We start from the raw sequence: 22,661 nt of genomic DNA, 5'->3' as shown, positions 1-22,661 counted from the left end.
ATGAGGTCAGGAGATCGAGACCATCCTGGCCAACACAGTGAAACCCCGTCTCTACTAAAAATACAAAAAATTAGCCAGGCGTGGTGGTGGGCGCCTGTAGTCCCAGGTACTCGGGAGGCTGAGGCAGGAGAATGGCTTGAACCCGGGAGGCGGAGCTTGCAGTGAGCCGAGATTGCGCCACTGCACTCCAGCCTGGGCGACAGAGTGAGACTCCGTCTCAAAAAAAAAAAAAAAAAAAAAAAAAAAGATAAAACCGTACATAATTTACTATCTAGCTGCCACAGAATAGTAGGAATTGAAAATCTGATGGATACAACCAATAGAAAAAAACCTGAAGTCATTCTGAGTTTTTCTTTTAAATGGTGGGGAAGATAATCTAAAAATTATAATCATTAAAATTAATTCTTGTGCAGTAAGACTACAAATATAACCATGTATCACTTAACAACAGAGATATGTTCTGAGAAATGTGTCATTCTGTGGTTGTGTGAATATCACAGAATGTATAATAATTGTATGTGCTATACTTTTGTGAGACTAGCAGCAGTGCAATAGGTTTGTTTACACCAACATCACCACAAAATAATGAGTAATACATTCATTGCACTACAATATTAGGACAGCTGTGATGTCAATGGGTGGGAACTTTTCAGTTCCATTATAATCCTATGAGACCAAGATTATATATGCAGTCCACTATTGTCCAAAATAACATTAGGCATCACATGACTATATAGAGAGATTTGCTTTAAATACAGGCTCATAAAATGAGAAAGCTGAAAAGAATACAAGTATACCTTAAAATGACTTCTGGGCTTTAAATAATTAATAACCAAATCTAATCAAAATTATTCAACGTTACAAATAGATCTCAAAATTTTAAAATAAAAACATCACAAATGAAAATAGTGTAATAGTGATATTTTTATTTATTTTTGATTTTAATGCCAGAATATAAAATTAGCTTGGAAAAGCAGTACAAATTAAAAGAAAAATTAGCATTCATTTCTCACTAACCTGGTTTATTGGTTCATTGAAGTTGGTGATGAGCCCTGCACGCAGAGTAGTTTTCTCCTCCTCTGAGAGAGCGCTGTAAAAAAAAAAAATATCGATTATGCAAAAGAATGCCAACTAATAATAAATGTAGGTAAGCACTACTATAAATTTTAATAATAAAAAGCCTTTCAAACATGTGTCTCTGATTGGTTTTTGTAAATTGGCACTACTGTGAACTTTAACAATAAAAAGTCTTCTAAATTGTCCCTAATTGGTTCTGGTAAATGAATAAGATTATTTCTAATACTTATACGTTGGCACATCAGATAAGTCGGAAGCATAAAATTCCTTTACAATTGAATAAATGGGAAGCACCACACAGTAAGCGAGAGGAAATAAAACAAATCCAGGTAATTAACATATTTGATGTTCACTTTTGTTGATGTAAAAATAGTTGCCCACAAAAAACAATAGACAGCTAAAAAAAAATCTATACAAGTAAATATTGCCACTCCATTGGCTTCTTTCATAAAATCTGTGTGAGATTATTCTATGGGGCAAGAGATTCAGAAACAGGGAATATTTGGGATGGGTGACTTACTAGAAATCAGCTGGCTTAAACCTTTCACTTTAAACATCTCCAAAAAGAACAAACACAATACTAATAATTTTGACTGCGTATGAGAAAGGAAAATAGAAAGCTACTGGACAGGAAAGGAGAACACTACTGTATAAGACTGTATCCATGTTGAATACACACGTATGAATGTGTTGTTAATTTTAAAATTAAGGCCAGGCACAGTGGCTCAGGCCTGTAATACTAGCACTTTTGGGAGGCCAATGCAGAAGGATCGTTTGAGCCCAAGAGGTCAAGGCTGCAGTGAGCTATGATTGCACCACTGCACTCCAGCCTGGGTAACAGAACAAGTCCTTGTCTCTTAAATATTTTTTTAAATAGTAAACGTACATTAAATTTTAATGCCTCATTTTAACGTTTTCCATTCTGGGTATCAGAATTAAATTAATTAAATTAAATTAAAGCACACAACAACAATAGCATTAAAGACAAGAGGGATTTACACAGAATTAACGCATTACTACAAGGTTCTGGCATTAACTAGAAAAAGTAAAGGGCCAGCCGTCGTGGCTCATGCCTGTAATCCCAATCCTATGTGAGGCTGAGATAGAAGGATTGCTTGGGGCCAGGAGTTCAAGATAAGCCTGGGCAACATAGCAAGATCCCGTCTCTACAAAAAATTAAAACTAAAAAAAATTAGCAGAACATGGTGGCATACACCTGTAGTCCGAGGTACTCGGGAGGCTGAGACAGGAGGATTTCTTGAGCCCAGCAGTTCGAGGCTGCAGTGAGTTATGATTGTGCCACTGCATTCCAGCCTGGGCAACAGAGCAAGACCCTGTCTCTAAAAACAAAACAAAACAAAGTTTTTTTAAAAAAGTAAAGTACTAATACAGGAATATCAAGGGTCCATGTTATAATCACTTAAGTAATGAAAACATACTAAACGTTTTAGAGTAAAATTGAGTAATAAAAAATGTCTTGAATATAGTTGTCCTCCTTTACTTTCCATGGTTTCAGTAATCTACCATCAATGAAGCAGATTCAATGAACGGAATGGAAAATTCATAGGTTATGAATAGCATAGCATCCTGAATAGCATGATGAAATCTCATGCTGTCCTGCCCTGTCTGGCCTGGGACATGAATTATTCCTTTGTCAAGCATACCCATGCTGTACATACTACCTGCCCACTAGACATCTAGTAGCTATCTTGTCATCAGACTGAAAAAAAAAAAAAAAAAAACATACTAAATACATGACTCAGGACTATCCACAGTTTCAGGCATCCACTGGGAGTCTTGGAACCTATCATCTGCAGACAGGAGAAACTACTGTAATCTAAAGTAAAGAAAGAAAGAAAAAAAAGGGAACAAATATCAAGACATACAGAAAACAAGGTGTGAGGCTGGACAAAGTAGCTCACGCCTGTAATCCCTGCACTCTGGGAGGCCGAGGCAGGAAGATCACTTGAGGCCAGGAGTTCAAGACCAGCCTGGACAATATGGTAAAACCCTGTCTCTACTAAAAATACAAAATTTAGCTGGGCATGGTGGCGCTTGCTTGTAATCCCAGCTCCTCGGGAAGCTGAGGCATGAGAACTGCTTGAATCTGGGAGGCAGAGGCTGTAGTGAGCTGAGATGGTGTCACTGTATTCCAGCCTGGACAACAGAGCAAGACTCTGTCTTGAAAAAAAAAAGAAAAAGAATGAAATGTGAGTAGATTTAATCCCAATATATTAGTAATTACAGTAAGTACAAATGGGCATAATACCAAAATTAAAAGACATTTATGATAAAATTGGATGAAAAAACAAATCCAAAGCCGAGCGTGGTGGCTCACGACTGTAATACCAGCACTTTGGGAGGCCAAGAGAGTTGGACTGCTTGAGCTCAGGAGTTTGAGACCAGCCTGATCAATATGGCGAAACCCTGTCTCTACCAAAAATAAAAAATTAGCCAGGCATGGTGGCATGCACCTGTGGTCCCAGCTACTCCAGAGGCTAAAGTGGGAGGATCACTGGAGCCTGAGAAGTCGAGGTTGCAGTGAGCCATGATGGCACCACTGCACTCCAGCCTGGGTGACAGAGCAAGACCCTGTCTTAAAAAAAAAAAAAAAAAAAAGAATAAAAAAATAAGGGTACAATCATAATGCAGTGGAGAAAGAACACATGTCCCTACTTCACATAAGCACCTTGTACAAAAATAAATTCCAGATAGATCATACACCTAAAATAGAAAAGGAAAACAAAGCTTTCAGTAGAAAACAGAGTATTTTCATGACCACAGGTTGAGCAAAAATTTCATAAATAGGCTGGAGGCACTGGCTCACACCTGTAAATCCCAGCATTTTGGAAGGCCAAGGTGGGAGGGTCACTTGCAGTCAGGAGTTCAAGACTAGCCTGGGCAACACAGCAAGACCCCATCTCTACAAAAAAAATTTAAAAATTAGCCACTGGCGGCACACACCTGTAGCCACAGCTACTCAGGAGGCTTAGGCAGGAGGACTACTTGAGCCCAGGAGTTAAAAGGTTACACTGAGCTATGATTGCATCACTGCACTCTAGCCTGGGCAACAGAACAAAACCCCGTCTTCTTTAAAAAAAAAAAAAAAAAAAAAAAAAAAAAACTATAATTACGACCCAAAAGAAATAATCATAGAAAAGTAATTAAATTAAACTTCATTAAAATTAAGGGCTTCTGTTCATCAAAAGACACCATGAAGAAAATGAAAAGGCAAGTCACAAAGTTGGTTTTTTGTTTTTTTTTTTCTTTTGCAGTCAGAGTCTCACTCTGTTGCCCAGGTTGGAGTACAGTGGCATGATCCCAGCTCACTGCAACCTCTGCCTCCCAGGTTCGAGATTCTCCTGCCTCAGCCTGTTCAGTAGCTGGGACTACAGGCGTGCGCCACCATGTCCAGCTAGTTTTTGTATTTTTAGTAGAGATGGAGTTTCATCATGTCGGCCAGGCTGGTCTCGAACTCCCGACCTCAGATGACCTGCCCGCCTTGGCCTCCCAAAGTGCTGAGATTACAGGCATGAGCCACTCCACCTAGCCTAGAAGATATTTGTAATACATATATTTGACAAAGGACTCGCATCTAAAATAAAAGTCTCATAAATCAATAAGATAACCCAATTTTTTTAAATGTGCAAATAACAGACCCTTCACAATAGAGGACATCCCAATGACCAATAAGTACATTAAAAAGTACTCACCATTCATAATGAAAATGCAAACGAAAATGACTAAGCCCACTAGAATGACTAAAATGAAAGATCAGACCAAGTGCTGATAAGAATGCAGAGCAAATACTAACACTCGTATGTTGCTGTGGAAGTGCAACCTGGTACAACCAGCCTAGAAAATTAATTAACAGTATCTACTAAAGTTGAACACACATCTGACTATAAATAGTAATAAAATGCACATGTGTGTAAAAGTTTCTGGAGTGCTATAAGTGTTCTATCTAGTTCCAAGTGGCAGTTACACAGGTGTCTTTGCATTATAAACATTCAAACTACACCCTTCATTTGTGTACTGTTTTAAAGTCTGTTATATATTACACTTCAAAGAAAGTATTTTAAAACCTTAATGACTTACTCAAAGTTAATAAACAAATGAGAAAAGATTAAGATAAACATTCAGGTCATTAAAATGATCTCTCTAATCCTTTTATGACTATGCTATACTTTCCAACTTTAATAGTTCCCTTCTACTATCAAATCCCTGACATAATGTGTTCTCCTACAATATTTTGCTTTAAACTTGTAATTGAACTTTTCTTCTATGCCAAAGAGTCAGGTTCAGCAGTCTGCATAACTCTAACTACAATAAAAGTGTATAATGACTAGCTATCAAAATAGATCATGCAAAAAAATATACAGATGCTCCTGACTTACGATGGGGTTACCTCCTGACAAACCCACAGTAAATATAAAATATTGTAAGTCATAAATTTATTTAATATATCTAACCTACTGAACATCATATCTTAGTCTACCCTACCTCAAACATGCTCAGAACACTTACATTAGCCTACTGCTGGGCAAAAGCATCCAACACAAAGCCTATTTTATAATAGAGTAATAAATATCTCATGTTAATTGAACACTGTACTGAAAATGAAAAAGACTGTATTGAAAGTGAAAAATAGAATGGTTTTATGGGCACTTGAAGTACAGTTTCTACTGAATACATACATATTGCTTTCACATCACAGTGAAGTAAAAAAAAAAATCATTAAATCAAACAACCATAAGTCAGGGATTGTATACATATTAAAGCAACAAGCCATTAACCTGAAGAAAATTCATATCTTTAACAATTCTCTAATAATAATTAATACTCCACCTTTAGTTTTATGCATGTTATCATTAGATGAATTCAAACTATATCTCAAGCAGAAATTGGACAGTATTTAATTAATTAGGACCCCGATAAATTGCAATGTATATAGTAATGGTAACAAGCTTGTTAATTCTCATTCTGTGAAAATGGTTAAGAGTAGGATCTATATAAAATGAAACTGATAAGTACAGAAACAAGCATATTTTTAAAAAGTCTTAAGTTTATAAGTTCAATTACTAAACTGCCACTCGTGCTCCCTTTCTAAATACATTCATCTCCTTTCCAGCTTTTATTTCAATATATATTAAAAGAGACAGCTTGGGATTTAACTACCTAATATTGTGTAAATTCTCTCATAACTTTTTAAATTTAAGCTAAATTCTAGGTTCTAATTCATTATGTAAAAGTACAACCTGAAATATTTAATAATTTACTTTCCCTTCAAAACAACCATTTATATACATATTTATATGTATGTTTATATATACATATATATATGTCTCTCTCTCTCTCGAGACATAATCTCACTGTGTCGCCCAGGCTGGATTGCAGTGGCAGGTTCTTGGCTCACTGCAACCTCTACCTCCCAGGTTCAAGTGATTCTCCTGTGTCACCCTCCCCAGCAACTGGGATTACCAGCATCCGCCACCACGCCTGGCTAATTTTTGTATTTTTAGTAGAGGTGGGGTTTCACCATGTTGGGCAGGCTGGTCTCGAACTCCTGACCCCAGGTGATCTGCCCGCCTCGACGTCCCAAAGTGCTGGGATTACAGGCGTGAGCTACCGTGCCCAGCCAAGACAATCATTTATAATTGTATCCTTTATATAACCAGTAAAACGAAATGAATTTTAGGAGACATGTAAAATTTAATTGGACAAAGCAGTAGAAAAGTGCTGCTGGGCCATTGCCTATAAACCAGTAATGCACACATTCTCATCACTACTTACCATATTTCTCCCCAAAATTATGAATTAATCCTATCTAAAAAATTAATCCGGCCGGGCACGGTGGCTGACGCCTGCAATCCCAGCACTTTGGGAGATGGAGGCGGGCAGATCACCAGGTCAGGAGATCGAGACCATCCTGGCTAACACGGTGAAACCCCATCTCTACTAAATACACAAAAAATTAGCCGGGCATGGTGGCGGGCGCATGTAGTCTCAGCTACTCCGGAGGCTGAGGCAGGAGAATGGTGTGAACCCGGGAGGCAGAGCTTGCAGTGAGCCGAGATCGCGCCACCGCACTCCAGCCTGGGCAACAGAGTGAGACTCCGTTTCAAAAAAAAAAAAGAAAAAGACATATTTGCTTTAAACCTTAATATAGTATCCCAAGTGCAGCCTGAAAATATTCTTGTTGTTTCCAATATTATTCAAAGACATGTTTTATATGCATTTTGAAGTATTCAGACTGAGAAAAAAGGTCTTACGGCTTTTAAGAATTTACAGAGCTATAGTGCCATCTACTGGAAAACACAGATTATGTTACTTCTTAGGCAAAATTCACTACCATATTTTCTATCAAATCCCAGGGTCATGTCTAAAATGATTTTCCATTGATTATATAACATGTAAAATTAACTACTAAATCTGTTAACCACGTACATAGCAGTTATAACTGAATACTAATGTGATTACAAATGTATACTACTCCATTCCCACCACAGAGAAAGAATGCGTAAGACTCAGAAATTAACACCTAGCTGGTTCAGAGTTGACCTGGGATTTCCTTCTGAATGGCTTTTTTTTTCCAAATCCTAACCTTATATTTCTGTTTCTTTTTTCTTGAGATGGGGTCTCTCCATGTTGCCCAGGCTGGTCTCAAACTCCTGGGCTCAAGCAATCCTCCTGCCTCAGCCTTTTAAGTGGGTAGGACTAAAAAAGAGGGCTTTTGTTCAACATGACGCACTCAGCATGATCCTTGCAAGCAGAGGGCCAACATGACACACACACACACACACACACACACACACACACACACACACAACAGAAAACCATGAAGAAAACAATAACATAGCTGTTGGTTTGTCATTAACTAAATAGAACACTTATCCAGTAGTAAACACTTCTTTTGCATTTTTTTAAAATATCAAACACCTCACAAATCTCCACATCATCCTTGCACAGAGACCATGCTAATCTTCTCTGTATTGCTCCAATTTTAGTGTATGTGCTGTAGAAGTAAGCGCTAACACATTCTTTTACATAAACAAGTACATTCTTACACCTTCCTGAATTTGGGAAGGATTATACTCAAGGAATAGGGGAAGTGATGGAACTTACTGAGGTGCTACACGTCTCCAGTAGCGATCAATTCCATGTTTAAAATACAGTACAGCAAGCCACCTTACATTTATATCCAAAGTGTGGTTTGTAAAAATATTCTATAAATAAAAAACATAATATTAGAATTAGCATGGAATAAGTAAAAAGCATAATTAATGTACCCACAATAAAGTATGGACAGATCTTTATTTTTTTTTTTTGAGACAGAGTTTCACTATTGTCGCACAGGCTGGAGTGTAATGACACGATTTCGGCTCACTGCAACCTCCACCTCCCAGGTTCAAGTGATTCTCCTGCCTCAGCCTCCCAAGTAGCTGGGGTTACAGGTGCCTGCCACCAAGCCCAGCTAATTTTTTGTATTTTTTTTTTGTAGAGACAGGGTTTCACCATGCTGGACAGGCTGGTCTCGACCTCCTGACCTCAGGTGATCCATTCGCCTTGGCCTCCCAAAAGTGCTGGGATTACAGGCATGAGCCACCACACCCAGCCTAGACAGATCTTTTAATTAAATTTGTTTACATTCTATCACTACATATATCATGTCGATATTTATGAAGTATATATAGTTCTACAATTAATATAAGAAAGTATACCTGCTCAGTTGTATGTTAACTGTTTAAGCTGAGTAACAGACATGTAGAGAGTCATTGTACTATTCTGCTTTCAGGTGTGTTTGAAAATTCCCCTAGTAAAAAAATTAAATTCAGAAACAAGCAAACCTAATTATTTTTCAAATGAATACCATAACCCCATACATATTCAATAAAATATGTAACTTCCAAATTAGAAAAAGGAGGCCCACTACAGCATAGATTCAAAGATTCTAAGGAGTCAAGGCCCCGGGGTTGTTAAAACATGCTATGAAATAAAACTATTTCATAGTACCCTCCTTATCAAAACAATTATCCTTGTAAATAAGTTTGATAAAGCTGGGCGTGGTGGCTCACGCCTATAATCCCAGCACTTTGGGAGGCCAAGGCAGGCGAATCACAAGGTCAGGAGATCGAGACCATCCTGGCCAACATGGTGAAACCCCATCTCTACTAAAAATACAAAAATTAGCTGGGCATGGTGGCGCATGCCTGTAATCCCAGCTACTCGGGAGGCTGACACAGGAGAATCGCTTGAACCAGGAAGGCGGAGGTTGCAGTAAGCCGAGATCGCACCACTGTGCTCCAGCCTGGTGACACAGTGAGACTCTGTCTCAAAAAAAAAAAAAAAAAAAAATTTTATAGCAGAACATTTTTAAGAGATATAAAGCGGCCAGGCGTGGTGGTTCATGCCTGTAATCCCTGCACTTTGGGAGGCCGAGGCAGGTGGATCACCTTGAGGTCAGGAGTTCAAGACCAGCCTGGCCAACATGATGAAACCCCGTTTCTACTAAAAATACAAAAAATTAGTTGGGCGTGGTAGCGCACACCTATAATCCCAGCTACTCAGTAGACTGAGGCAGGAGAATTGCTTGAACCCAGGAGGCGGAGGTTGCAGTGAGCAGAGATCGCACCACTGCACTCCAGCCTGGGCAACAAGAGCAAAACTCCGTCTCAAAAAAAAAAAAAAAGGCCGGGCACAGTGGCTCACACCTGTAATCCCAGCACTTTGGGAGGCCGAGGAGGGCAGATCACCTGAGGTCGAGAGTTCGAGACCAGCCTGACCAACATGGAGAAACCCTGTTTCCATAAAAATACAAACTTAGCCAGGCATGTTGGCGCATGCCTGTAATCCCAGCTACTTGGGAGGCTGAGACAGGAGAATCGCTTGAACCCGGGAGGGGAGAGGATGCAGTGAGCTGAGACCGCACCACTGCACTCCATCCTGGGCAACAAGAGTGAAACTCTGTCTCAAAAAAAGAGAGAGATAAAGCTACACGTGATGTGAATAATCTCAACTCAACATTAACCATTACTCAAAAAAAGTATTCATTACATTAATCCAAATAATGACTAATTATACTATGTCTCAGACCAAAAACAACTCAAATTCCCAAAGGTGGCCTTTATAGGAAAATCCCAAAGCCAAAAATGATGTGGAAGTATGTCCTTTGCTATAGAAAAACATTTATAAGTTTTTTTTTGAGATGGAGTCTCACTCCCGTTGTACTGACTGGAGTGCAGTGGCGCAATCTTGGCTCACTGCAACCTCCACCACCCGGGTTCAAGCAATTCTCCTTCCTCAACCACATGATTAGCTGGGATTACAGGCATGCACCACCACGCCTGGCTAATTTTTGTATTTTTAGCAAAGACGAGTTTTCGCCATGTTGGCCAGGTGGGTCTTGAACGCCTGACCTCAGGTGATCCACCCGCCTTGGCCTCCCAAAGTGCTAGGATTACAGGGGTGAGCCACTGCGACCAGCCAAGTATTTTTTAAAAAGGAACGCAGGCTGGGCGCAGTGGCTCACGCCTGTAATCCCAGCACTTTGGGAGGCCGAGGTGGGCAGATTATTTGAGGTCAGGAGTTAGAGACCCGCCTGGCCAACATGGTGAAACCCTGTATCTACTAAAAATACAAAAAATTAGCTAGGCGTGGTGGGGGGCGCCTGTAATCCCAGCTACTCAGAAGGCTGAGGCAGGAGAATCGCTTGAACCCAGGAGGCAGAAGTTGCAGTGAGCTGAGATTACACCACTGCACTCCAGCCTGGGCGACACAGCAAGACTGCGTCTCAGAAAAAAAAAAAAAAAAAAAAAGGAACGTACACTAGACAGCCAATTTTAGAAAATCATGTGTAAATAACAAAAAAATTGAAAAAAGATTACAAAGATAGTTGTGTAACTCACATTTATTCCTTCGAAACACTGGCAACTGGGTGCAAGTCCCTCTTTTGGGTCTCCATTACAAAAGATGCACTTCTTTTACCACATTAATCACATTTGATCTTCACACGTTACATGTCCACCTTCTATACTAGATTGCGTCTTGTCTTACGCCTAGAACCTAGCACAGTGCCTGGCAAAGCAGAAACTTCCTAACTTTCTATTGAGCAAATGAGTGAACGAATGGAAGTAATGTGGGAATACTGTGGAAGTTGGTGGATCTCACTCAGTCTATCTCAAATACACTTGGGAAAATAAGAAAAGTGAAGCTGCACATGTCAATCCAAGTAGAAATGACCTATAAGTACTCTGAATAACAGGACTAAAACATAAGCCTCAGATCACGTATACAAATACAGGAGTCTCCTGACTAGAATGGACAGCTATGTAAGATCAAATGTACCTAGATAGTGAGTATAGGGGAAAAAGGAAGACTAAAACACAGTGGCTTTTTAATCTACTGTAATCTGTTCCATCTAAAACAAATGTTATATTCCTCTAAGAAAAAAATTACAGGTAATAAAAATAAAGACATTCAGAGGCTGAGGTGGGAGGATCACTTGAGCCCAGGAGTTTGACACCAGCCAACAAAGCAAGACCCTGTCTCTACTTAAAAAAAAAAAAAAAAAGACTGGGTCAGGCGCGGTGGCTCACGCCTGTAATCCCAGCACTTTGGGAGGCCGAGGTGGACGGATCACAAGGTCAAGAGATTGAGACCATCCTGGCTAACACGGTGAAACCCCGTCTCTACTAAAAATACAAAAAAATTAGCCGGGCATGGTGGCGGGGCGCCTGTAGTCCCAGCTACTCAGGAGGCTGAGGCACGAGAATGGCTTGAACCCAGGAGGCAGAGTTTGCAGTGAGCCTAGATCACCCCACTGCACTCCAGCCTGTGTGACAGAGCAAGACTCCGTCTCAAAAAAAAAAAAAACACCTAGGCACTTAATATTATTAATAAGGTATAGTTATTAATACATAAAAAGACAACAGTTAATGTCTATTGGTTTTTAAGGTCCAGCAATAATTAAAGTAAGAAATTCTAGAAGTGTTTTATATTTTGGCCTGAAAAAGCACAAGACTAATTATAGAGAATATTCATTTAAATAAGCCGTAAGGAGAGTAAAGATACTCAAGAGATTTTTTTTTTTTTTTTTTTTACTGGAGATGGAGTCTTGCTCTGTCGCCCAGGCTGCAGTGCAGTGGCACAATCTCCACTCACTGCAAGCTCTGCTTCCCGGGTTCACACCATTCTCCTGCCTCAGCCTCCCGAGTAGCTGGGACTACAGGCGCCCACCACCATGCCTGGCTAATTTTTTGTATTTTTAGTAGAGACAGGGTTTCACCGTGTTAGTCAGGATGGTCTCGTGATCCGCCCGCCTTGGCCTCCCAAAGTGCTGGGATTACAGGCGTGAGACACCACGCCCGCCCCCACCACATTTTTTTTTTTTTTTTTTGAGACGGAGTTTCGCTCTTGTTGCCCAGACTGGAGTACAATGGTACAATGGCATGATCTCAGCTCACTGCAAGCTCCACCTCCTGAGTTCAAGCGATTCTCCTGCCTCAGCCTCATGAACAGCTGCGACTACAGGCGTGCGCCACCACACCTGGCTAATTTTGTATTTTCAGTAGAGATGGGGTTTCACCATGTTGGTCAGGCTGGTCTCAAACTCCTGACCTCAGGTGATCCACCCGCCTCGGCCTCCCAAAGTGCTGGGATTACAAGAGTGAGCCACTGCACCCGGCCCTACTCAAGAGGTTTTCTAAAGATTTATACTATGCCTAAAATTTACAAACATGATGCTAGGATTACATAAAGAATAAGATGTTTTCTTTAGTATCTTTTAAAATCAATCTTTTTTTTTTTTACCATTCTGTTACTGAGCCAAACAGCCATCTTTTTTGTTATATTCAGGATAACAAGTCTGACTATAAACAATTTCCCTTACAGTCATGAACAATATCTTCTTCAATATGACAAACAACTCAAACTTTTTTAGCCAACAAGTTAAAATATATATGACAACTGCTATCATTTATTTTATTTTGCAAGATATAATAAACAATTTTGCTCCGATTCTATGACCTGGTCACAAATACTGAGTCAGTTTTTAACCCAACTGGGAGCTTTGTTGCCCTGACCAGAAGCTAAACCTCAAACACTAATCAGAGTTCTCAACTTCTCAGAAGAAAAGCATAAGGAAAGTGTTCAACACAAGAAGACTTCTTTCATTCTGGCATTGAGAAAATAATTTTGATTAATTAGTCAAAAACTTTAAACTCCAATAAAGGTTTGTTTAAAGCACATATTGTTAATTAATTATACCATTTCCCATTACATCCAAGAAAACATCAGATGTGTCAAGAGAATGAAATTTTTAGATGAGAAAAGAAAACATTTTAAAGTGAAATACATGGTATACCTGACACTGATGCTGCAATGTGGAGACCTGAACAACTATGACAACATAAATTACCTGAGGTAGGGATAAAGACAAAATATGAAAGAGTGCTACCTAGAGTCCTGATATTAGATACTTTTAACATACTAAAACTGAAAATCATCACAGTTTTGCCTTCTGAGCAGATGCTACACATACCTAGCTTATTTTTATATTTACCAATAAATATGTCTTTAACACCCTTAAGAAGTCATAAAGTAATAAGATAATGGCAAAGGCATCAGCAGCCAAACATTTGAATCTATTTCACTAAACTACCAATAAAACTAGGTTTTTAAAACAAATTAATGTTCTCATTTTATTAAAAAGAAAAGCAAACAATTTTAGACCAACTTACCAGCAACACTGAATAGAAACCTGGCTGTGTCTCCCACTGCTTCAACTGTTCCTCAGCTGGTTTTAACACAGCAGTATCCTGACTGGTGGCCTGTGTTAAGACCTGAAGAACAACAGTGCTGGCACTATTGAGATCCATGGAAACCTGGCAATGATAAGTTAATATACTTAAATGTGTATTATAAGTAATAAAAAATTAACAGTAAAATAAACGGAGACAAAAAGCTTTCATGTTCTGAATTACTCCCATTCATCTACTCCTTCATGTTCTGCCTATCTTTTCTAAGTATACCCATACTCTTCCATAAAATTCATAATCAAATTATTTTTGCTTAAATCAATTTATTCCTAAAGGAAACTCTCTTTCATTGTTCCATAAATAGAAGATAATAAATTGAGGAAGGGGAGACACCCACACAAACTTCAAAGTTTCTAAATTCTGAGTAAGTACCATTATGTACCCAAGACTAAGCATAAGGCCTTCTGTCTTCGTTTTAAAAAGGAGATTAATAAGTGTTATAAAAATATTAAACCATACAGTAAGTAGCACCTAACTTTATCCTTGACAAAATCAGAAGGAAGAAAAGAAAACTGAAAAAGAATTGCTTTGACTCGTTAGTAAAGTACTCTCCAACACCATCCTACGTGCCACCAATGGTACATCTCCAAATCATTTTAAGAAACATACAAAATGAAATGCTATGGGGAAAAAAGCCAAACTGACCTATTAAACAAAAATCTAAAACCTAAGTCAGAAAGGATCTTAAGGGCTGGGTCATCTTATCCTATACCATGTAGCTGAAGCCATTCAACAAACACACAATTTCTTGATTTTGTTGAATTCTCCAGGATTCTGTTTCTAATCGTCCCCCAAAATTGTATATACAATTCTATACTTGGCAAGTATGTATAGTTATTCACAATATACACGTACAAAATATAAGGATTAAAATTGAAAGCTAAAAATATTGACAGAAAATAAGTCGAAGTTCTCAGTGCAGGGGTGACAGGGAATAGCTTTGTACTGTATTGATACAGCTTAGTGATAGTGGCTATCTCTGTGACTGAAGAATGTTCCAGACAGTAAAAGTCTGAAAGTTATTAGCCTATAAAGAATATAGCCAAAGCAAATGAATTCCTTTGTTAAAATAATTACAATTAAACTGCAGTGAAATGGCAAGATCCCAAATGTGGATTTGACAAGAAATCTGACCTAGATTATCTTTTAGAGAAAATCAACCATTTCAAAACCTATGTAAGTAAAGCAGGGCTAATCAAAAACACAAAAATTTCACTGTACCATCTTAAAAAGGGCCTAATAACTAGAATCTGAAAAATACCAACAGTTACTAATAGAGTTGGATTAAGATTTGATTTGATTTTGATTTACTTTTTGAGACAGTCTCACTCTGTCACCCAGGCTGCAGTGCAACAGCACAATCTCAACTCACTCTACCTCCCGGGTTCAAGCGATTCTCCTGCCTCAGCCTCCCCAGTATTTGGGATTACAGGCGCACACCACCAAGCCCAGCAAATTTTTGTATTTTTAGTAGAGACGGGGTTTCACCATGTTGGCCAGGCTGGTCTCAAACTCCTGACCCCAGGTGATCCACCGGCCTCGGCCTCCCAAAGTGCTGGGATTACAGGCGTGAGCCACCATCCTGGCCAGATTGAGATTTTTTTTTTTTTGAAACAGAGTCTTGCTCTGTTGCCCAGGCCGGAGTGCAGTGGCATGGTCTCGACTCACTGCAACCTCTGCCTGCCGGGTCCTTGGCCTCCCAAAAAAAAAAAAAAAATAGTGAAAAAAAAATAGTGAGACAGCAACTCACTCTGTTGCCTAGGCTACAGTGCAGTGGTGCAATATCAGCTCATGGCAACTTCTGCCTCCCAGGTTCAAGTGATTCTCCTGCCTTAGCCTCCCAAGTAGCTGCAACTACAGGCGCGAGCCACCACGCCCAGCTAATTTTTGTATTTTTAGTAGAGACTGGGTTTTACCATATTGGCCAGGGTGGTCTCAAACTCCTGACCTCAAATGATCCGCCTGCCTCAGCCTCCTGAAGTTCTGGGATTACAGGTGTAAGCCACTGCACCAGGCCTAATAGTGTATTTGACTCAATATATCCAAAATGTTATCACTGCAACATATATACTGAGATATTTTACTTTTAATACTAAATCTTTAAAATCCTGTGTATATCTTACACTTAAAGCACATCTCATGGCCAGGTGTGGTGGCTCACACCTGTTAATCCCAGCACTTTGGGAGGCTGAGGCGGACAGATCGCCTGAGCCCAGGACTTCCCCACCTGGGCAACAGAGCAAAATCCCGTCTCTACAGAAAATAGAAAAATTACCCAGGTGTGGTGTGCACTTGTAGTCCCAGCTACTAAGGAGGCTAAGGTGGGAGGATCACCTGAGCCCAGGGAGGTCCAGGATACAGTGAGCTGTGATCACACCACTGCACTCCAGCCTGGGCAACAGCGAAACCCTGTCTCAAAACAAACAAACAAAAAGACTGACTGCAATTGAGTGTGTCACTTTAGACTGGGTATTCAGTGAAGGCTTCTGAGAAGTGACATTTATGAGAGACGTGAATGACAAGAGAAACCCATGCAAAGATCGGAAGGCAGAGCTTCAGACAGGGAAAACAACTAGAAAAAAGGCCTTGCGATTAGAAACAAACTTAACAAGGCCAACATGACTGACACTTATCGAGAAAAGGGGAAAGTGGTGGAAAATGAAGTTGGAGAAAAGGGCAGGAAGAAATGGGGCAAAATAAGGTGTCTAGGCTTTTCACATAAGTATAAAAATAGACGCAGGATAAGAAGAATATAAATATATTGATATCAACATATGAATGGAAAAAAGCTCTACCAGAACTCATCCTCATCCCACCCCCTCCACCAAAGAAATAAAGATAAAAGTCACAGCCTTGCTTTGGGCTACTCTTAAAAAAATCACTGACTACTGCCAACCTTCAAAGCAATTTTCCCCTAGAGCAAAGATTGTGCAGAGAACATAAATGCACACAGCAAAGCAATCCCTACCCTCACCATTTTTCCTGTTCCAGTGAAATCTGCTAGAGTTTCCCATCCCTGCCTCCTTCCAGTATCTGCCCCATCCAGGTCCTCCCCTTGCTTTGATCCTTGCTCCTAGGAAGCCCATCCAGTCTGGCAGGGAAGAGTTCAGTTCATACATTTTTGGGGCACCTATTTTGTGCCAGACACTGCAGTAGTTGTTAGGATAAGAATCAGAACAGTCTCTGTTGTCTACCCAAAATCTGTGGGCTACTGGGGTGAGAGGCAGAGGAAGCTATTCTTATTGTTAAAACAAATTGTGAAAAGTACATTTCTACCATACCAGTTGGCACCCAGAGTGTATCTCCCACAAAGAACCAATATGAGTGGTTCATCTAAATGGGTAAAAACCCAAAGCCCAAAGGTATACAAATGTGCCTATAGTTGGAAACATAAAAATGCTCATTAAAAGAAACAAGTAAACAAAAGAAAACTCAGCATCTTTACTTGCTACTGACAGATTTATCAGACCTGCAGTGACTTCAATTTCAGCCATACATAACAATTTTCTTTAGAATATTTGTATTATCTGTGTTTGTCATTAGTTTTAGGGCATTTCACACATACAATAACCCCAGCAAGACTACTAAATGCCAACACATTAAGTAGATTGACTTTAAAAAAAAAAAAAAAAAAAAAAAAGGTGCCAAAATTAGAGTAAAAGCCGAAGAAGAGTGTTTCAAAATAAAAAGGGTTCCCACAGTGAAATATTTTATTCAGGCATGGGTAAATAACCCGTGCTAAAACCATTAAATGAAAGAACAGTTGTTGGGGAACAGAATGTTCCCCGTGTGTCCAAGTATCACTCCACAGATTACTTGCTAATTGTAATGAAGAAACAAATCTTTAAAATAAAGAAATCCATCGTCAGTCGCCAGCTTAACCAACAGAGTAAATTCAGTTATCAATAACAGCAACACAACTTGACCTTAAGTGCCTCCTGATATGATGAAATACGAAGCCCACAGCCTCGCCTCTGAAACATCAAAAATGGTCAACATTAATCTAATCAAGACTGGGCCTAACTTCCAGTTTAAAAGAATTAGAAGAGAAAGAATATTTCTGGAATGATGACATAAGTAGCTCCACAGACCCTCTCCTCAGGGATACAACCCTAACTGGTGAAAATTATAAAAAGCTCAAAGTCTCTGGAAAGTGTCTTAACCGCATACAGCAAATACAGAAACATCTGTGCAACAAATATTACTAAATCTTGGAAGAAACAGTAAGAATCTGTGGCTTTTGAGCCACAAACCCAGCCCTACCCCACAATGTGAGGAAGCTCTACTCCAGGGACATATAGCCAAGAACACGGGACTCTGTCTCACCCTAACTCCCAGCCAAGGGCTAAGGTTTCTCCCCAGAATGAGTAGCCAGCCAGCCAGCATTTCTCATACACCCCAGCTATATGCTGCAGAAATTCTGTACCAGGCAAACACAGCTAGAGGTCTAAGGCTCTCTTATTCCATCCAGGCACCACTCCTGGGGCAGAAGCTCTACCACAGGGCAGCAGGCAAAGAATAGTGAGCCTCTATCACGCCCACAACAGCTTGCTCAAAGAGCAGAGGTACCACACCAGGATAAATAAAGTACCCAACTCAAGTTTGGCCATTTGCCACTCAGCAGTTCAAAGTATGGTGTGGTAAAAGGAAAGCAGGTTTTACTTAAATGTTAGTAAATGGGAAAATAGCCCAGCTCAAGCCTCAAAGGAACCATTTCAGTTTTTCTGGGCTGAGTGAAGGGGTTTAAGAAGAAAAACTTGGTATAAGAAACATACGGGAGTGGTGCAGCAGGGTACAGGTCTGCATGCCTTATGTATGTATGTATGTATGTATGTATGTATGTATGTATGTGAGTCTTGCTCTGTCACCCAGGCTGGAGTGCAGTGGTGCAATCTCAGCCCACTGCAACCCTCTGCCTCCTGGGCTCAAGCGATTCTTGTGCCTCAGCCTCCTAAGTAGCTGGGATTATAGGCGTGCACCACCAAGCCTGGTTAACTTTTATATTTTGAATAGAGCCGGGGTTTCGCCATGATGGCCAGGCTGGTCTCAAACTCCTGGCCTCAAGTAATTCCCCTACCTCAGCCTCCCAAAGTGCTGGGAATACAGGTGTAAGCCACTGCGCCTGGTCTGCATGCCTCGTTTCAATGGCTATCCTGAGTAGGCCGGTGGTACAGCCAGCATCATCTTGACTTTAGCCTGGTGGTGGTAGACTATCTGTAACTCCTCCTAAGCAGGAGGATTCCACAGCTGAGTCTCTATGCCTGATTTGTTTTAAAATTAGCCCCTGGCGGTCGGGCGCGGCGGCTCACGCCTGTAATCTCAGCACTTTGGGAGGCCGAGGCGGGCGGATCATGAGGTCAGGAGATCGAGATCATCCTGGTTAACACGGTGAAACCCCGTCTCTACTAAAAATACAAAAAATTAGCCGGGCGCAGTGGCGGGCGCCTGTAGTCCCAGCTACTCGGGGGGCCGAGGCAGGAGAATGGCGTGAACCCAGGAGACGGAGCTTGCAGTGAGCCGAGATTGCGCCACTGCACTCCGGGCTGGGCGAAAGAGCGAGACCCCGTCTCAAAAAAAAAAAAAAAAAAAATTAGCCCCTGGAAAAATCGCTTGAACTCAGGAGGTAGAGGCTACAGTGAGCCGAGATCACTCCACTGCACTCCAACCTGGGTGACAGAGCAAGACTTCGTCTCAAACAAACAAACAACCAAAAATAGCCCCTGGAATTTCTAAGCAAGCGCACAATTAGATAAGTGAGTACTGTGCACAGGAGTGCCTGGTGGGAAGGAAGGAAAATGAAGAGTTTTAAAATACACTGGAAGGCCCAGATATGGTAGCTCACGCCTGTAATGCCAGCACTTTGGGAGGTCGAGGTGGGTGGATCACTTGGGGCCAGGAGTTCAAGACCAGCCTGGCCAACATAGCAAACCCCATCTCTACTAAAAATATAAAAAATTAGCCAGGCATACCATGGCACATGCCTGTAGTCCCAGCTACTCAGGAGGTTGAGGCATGAGAATCACTTGAACCCGGGAGGCGGAGGTTGCAGTGAGGAGAGCGCACCACTGCACTGCAGCCCGGGTGACAGAGGAGACTCTGTCTCAAAAAATAAAATAAGGCCAGGCACGGTGACTCACGTGGCTCACACCTGTAATAGTACTTTTGGAGGCTGAGGCGAGAGGATCACTTGAGGTCAGGAGTTCAAAAACAGCCTGGCCAACATGGTGAAACCCCGTTTCTATTAAAATTCAAAAAATTAGCCAGACGTGATGGTGCACACCTGTAATCCCAACTACTCGGGAGGCTGAGGCAGGGGAATCGTGTGAACCTGGGAGGCAGAGGTTGCAGTGAGCCAAGATTGCACCACTGCACTCCAGCCTGGCGAAAGAACAAGGCTCTGTCTCAAAAAAAAAAAAAAAAAAAAAAAAATTTAATTAAATTAAATACACTGCTAAACTACTTTCTGAGATTAAGGGGCCTGGCATGGTGGCTCTCACCTGTAATCCCAACATGTTGGGAGGCTGAGGCGGGCAGTTTGCCTGAGCTCAGGAGTTCAAGACCAGCCTGGGTAACATGGCGAAAACCCATCTCTACCAAAAATAGAAAAAGTTAGTCAGGTGTGATGGCACACACCTGTGGTCCCAGCTACTTGGGAGGCTGAGGTGAGAGGACTGCTTGAGCCCTGGAGGTCAAGGCCCACTACTACTGCTATAATCAAAAAGATAATGGTCCAATCAATAGTGTCCAGCTTTTTAAAAGAAGATAATGAGGCATCAGTAAGGAGAAACTGCAACCCTCATGCATTGCTGGTGCAGATGTAAAATGGCCACTTTGGAAAAGTCTGGCAGTTCCTTAACATGTTAAACACAGAATAACATATAACATAGCAATTCTACCTTTGGACATATACTCAAGAGAAATGAATATGTCCATACAAAAACTCATATACAGATACTCACTGCAACATTATTCATAATAGCCAAAAACTGACAACTCAAAAATCCATCATGTGATGAATGGGTAAATAAAATGTATATTTCAGCCAGGTGCAGCGGCTCACGCCTATAATCCCAGCACTTTAGGAGGCCAAGGTGGGCAGATCCCAAGGTCCAGAGTTCAAGATCAGCTTAGCCAACATGGTGAAAACCCGTCTCTACTAAAAATATAAAAATCAGGCCAGGCGCAGTGGCTCATTCCTGTAACCCCAGTACTTCGGGAGGCTGAGGCAGGAGGATCACGAGGTCAGGAAATCGAGACCAGCCTGGCTGACACAGTGAAACCCCAACTCTACTAAAAATACAAAAAATTAACTGGGTGTGGTGGCACGTGCCTGTAGTCCCAGCTACTCGGGAGGCTGAGGCAGGAGAATCGCTTGAACCCGGGAGGCGGAGGTTGCAGTGAGCCAAGATCACACCACTGCATTCCAGCCTGGACAACAGAGCAAGACTCTGTCTCAAAAAAAATATATATGTATATACACACACAAACACACACACACACACACACACACACACACACACACACACAAATCAGCTGGGCGTGGTAGTGTATGCCTGTAATTCCAGTTACTCGGGAGACTAAGGCATGAGAATCACTGGAACCCAGGAGGCAGAGGTTGCAGTGAGCCGAGATCACGCCACTGCACTCCAGCCTGGGCCACACAGTGAGACTCTGTCTCAAAAATGAAAATTAAATTAAATTAAAATAAATAAAATATAGTATTTCCATACAATGAAGTATTATTTCACCTAAAAAGGAATGAAATCCTGTAACACTAAAACATGAATGAGCCTTGAAAACATCACCCTAAGTGGAAGAAGCCAGTCACATAAAACCACAAGCTGCATGATTCCCATTTATATGAAATATGAAGAACAGGCAAATTTATAACCCAAAAAAAGTAGATTAAGTGGTTCCCTAGGCTGGGGGATTGGGGGAAAATGTGGAGCAACTGCTATTTGGGACGATGAAAATGTTCTAAAACTGACTGTAATGATGGTTGCACAACTCTGAGAATATACTAAAAATCACTGAATTGTACACCCTTTTCAGTGGGTGAATTACACAGACTGTAAATTATAGCTCAATAAAGCTGGTTTTTTTAAGTGCTTTGACTATGTAAATGTCAAAATCCACAAGAGATGGCCATGTGCAGTGGCGCAAGCGTAATCTCGGCACTTTGGGAGGTTTAGGCAGGAGGACAGCTTCAGCCCAGGAGTTCGAGGCCAGCCTGGGCAACATAGCGAGACCTCAACTCTACAAAAAACAAAAAACACAAAATTTAGCCAGGAGTAGTGGCACAAACCTGTAGTCCCAGCTAGCTACTCAGGAGGCTGAGTGTGGAGGAGCCCAGGAGTCTGACTTGCAGTGCGCTAAGATTGTGCCACTGCACTCTAGCCCAGGCGACAAAGTGAGACTCTGTCTCTAAAAAAAAAACTTTTTTTTTTTAAATGTGACTTATAGCCAGGCACGGGGGCTCACACTTGTAATCCCAGCACTTTGGGAGGCTGAGGTGGGTGGATCACGAGGTCAGGAGTTCAAGACCAGCCTGACCAACATGGTGAAACTCCGTCTCTACTAAAAATACAAAAATTAGCCGGTGTGGTGGCGTGCATCTGTAATCCTAGCTACTCAAGAGGCTGAGACAGGAGAATCCCTTGAACCCGGGAGGTGGAGGTTGCAGTGAGCTGAGATCGTGCCACGGCACTCCAGCCTGGGCGACACAGTGAGACTCCACCTCAAAAAAATAAATAAATAAAATGTGACTTA

General features: G+C 41.0%; 1 protein-coding gene and 1 non-coding gene across 3 annotated transcripts in view; both read right to left on the bottom strand.

Annotated features, from left to right (window-relative positions):
- IPO11 (importin 11) overlaps positions 1-22,661 on the bottom strand; it is a 217,835-nt gene that overhangs the window by 179,286 nt on the left and 15,888 nt on the right. For both annotated transcript variants that reach the window (XM_003265977.4, XM_030799092.1), the window contains exons 2-4: positions 13,815-13,958; positions 8,203-8,303; positions 1,018-1,090 (exon numbers count right to left, since the gene is read on the bottom strand). In XM_003265977.4, the coding sequence (XP_003266025.1) occupies positions 1,018-1,090; positions 8,203-8,303; positions 13,815-13,952 (312 nt within the window). In that variant the 5' untranslated portion in view covers positions 13,953-13,958. The remainder of the gene's footprint in view (positions 1-1,017; positions 1,091-8,202; positions 8,304-13,814; positions 13,959-22,661) is intronic.
- LOC115831424 lies at positions 8,002-8,108 on the bottom strand. Its single transcript, XR_004026922.1, has one exon. It is a non-coding gene; the product is annotated as a U6 spliceosomal RNA (small nuclear RNA).

This window comes from Nomascus leucogenys, chromosome 18 (genome assembly GCF_006542625.1).
Source record: "Nomascus leucogenys isolate Asia chromosome 18, Asia_NLE_v1, whole genome shotgun sequence".
Taxonomy (NCBI): domain Eukaryota; kingdom Metazoa; phylum Chordata; class Mammalia; order Primates; family Hylobatidae; genus Nomascus; species Nomascus leucogenys.
Note: the sequence above shows the minus strand (reverse complement) of the source record. Positions and strands in the feature narration are given on the sequence as shown.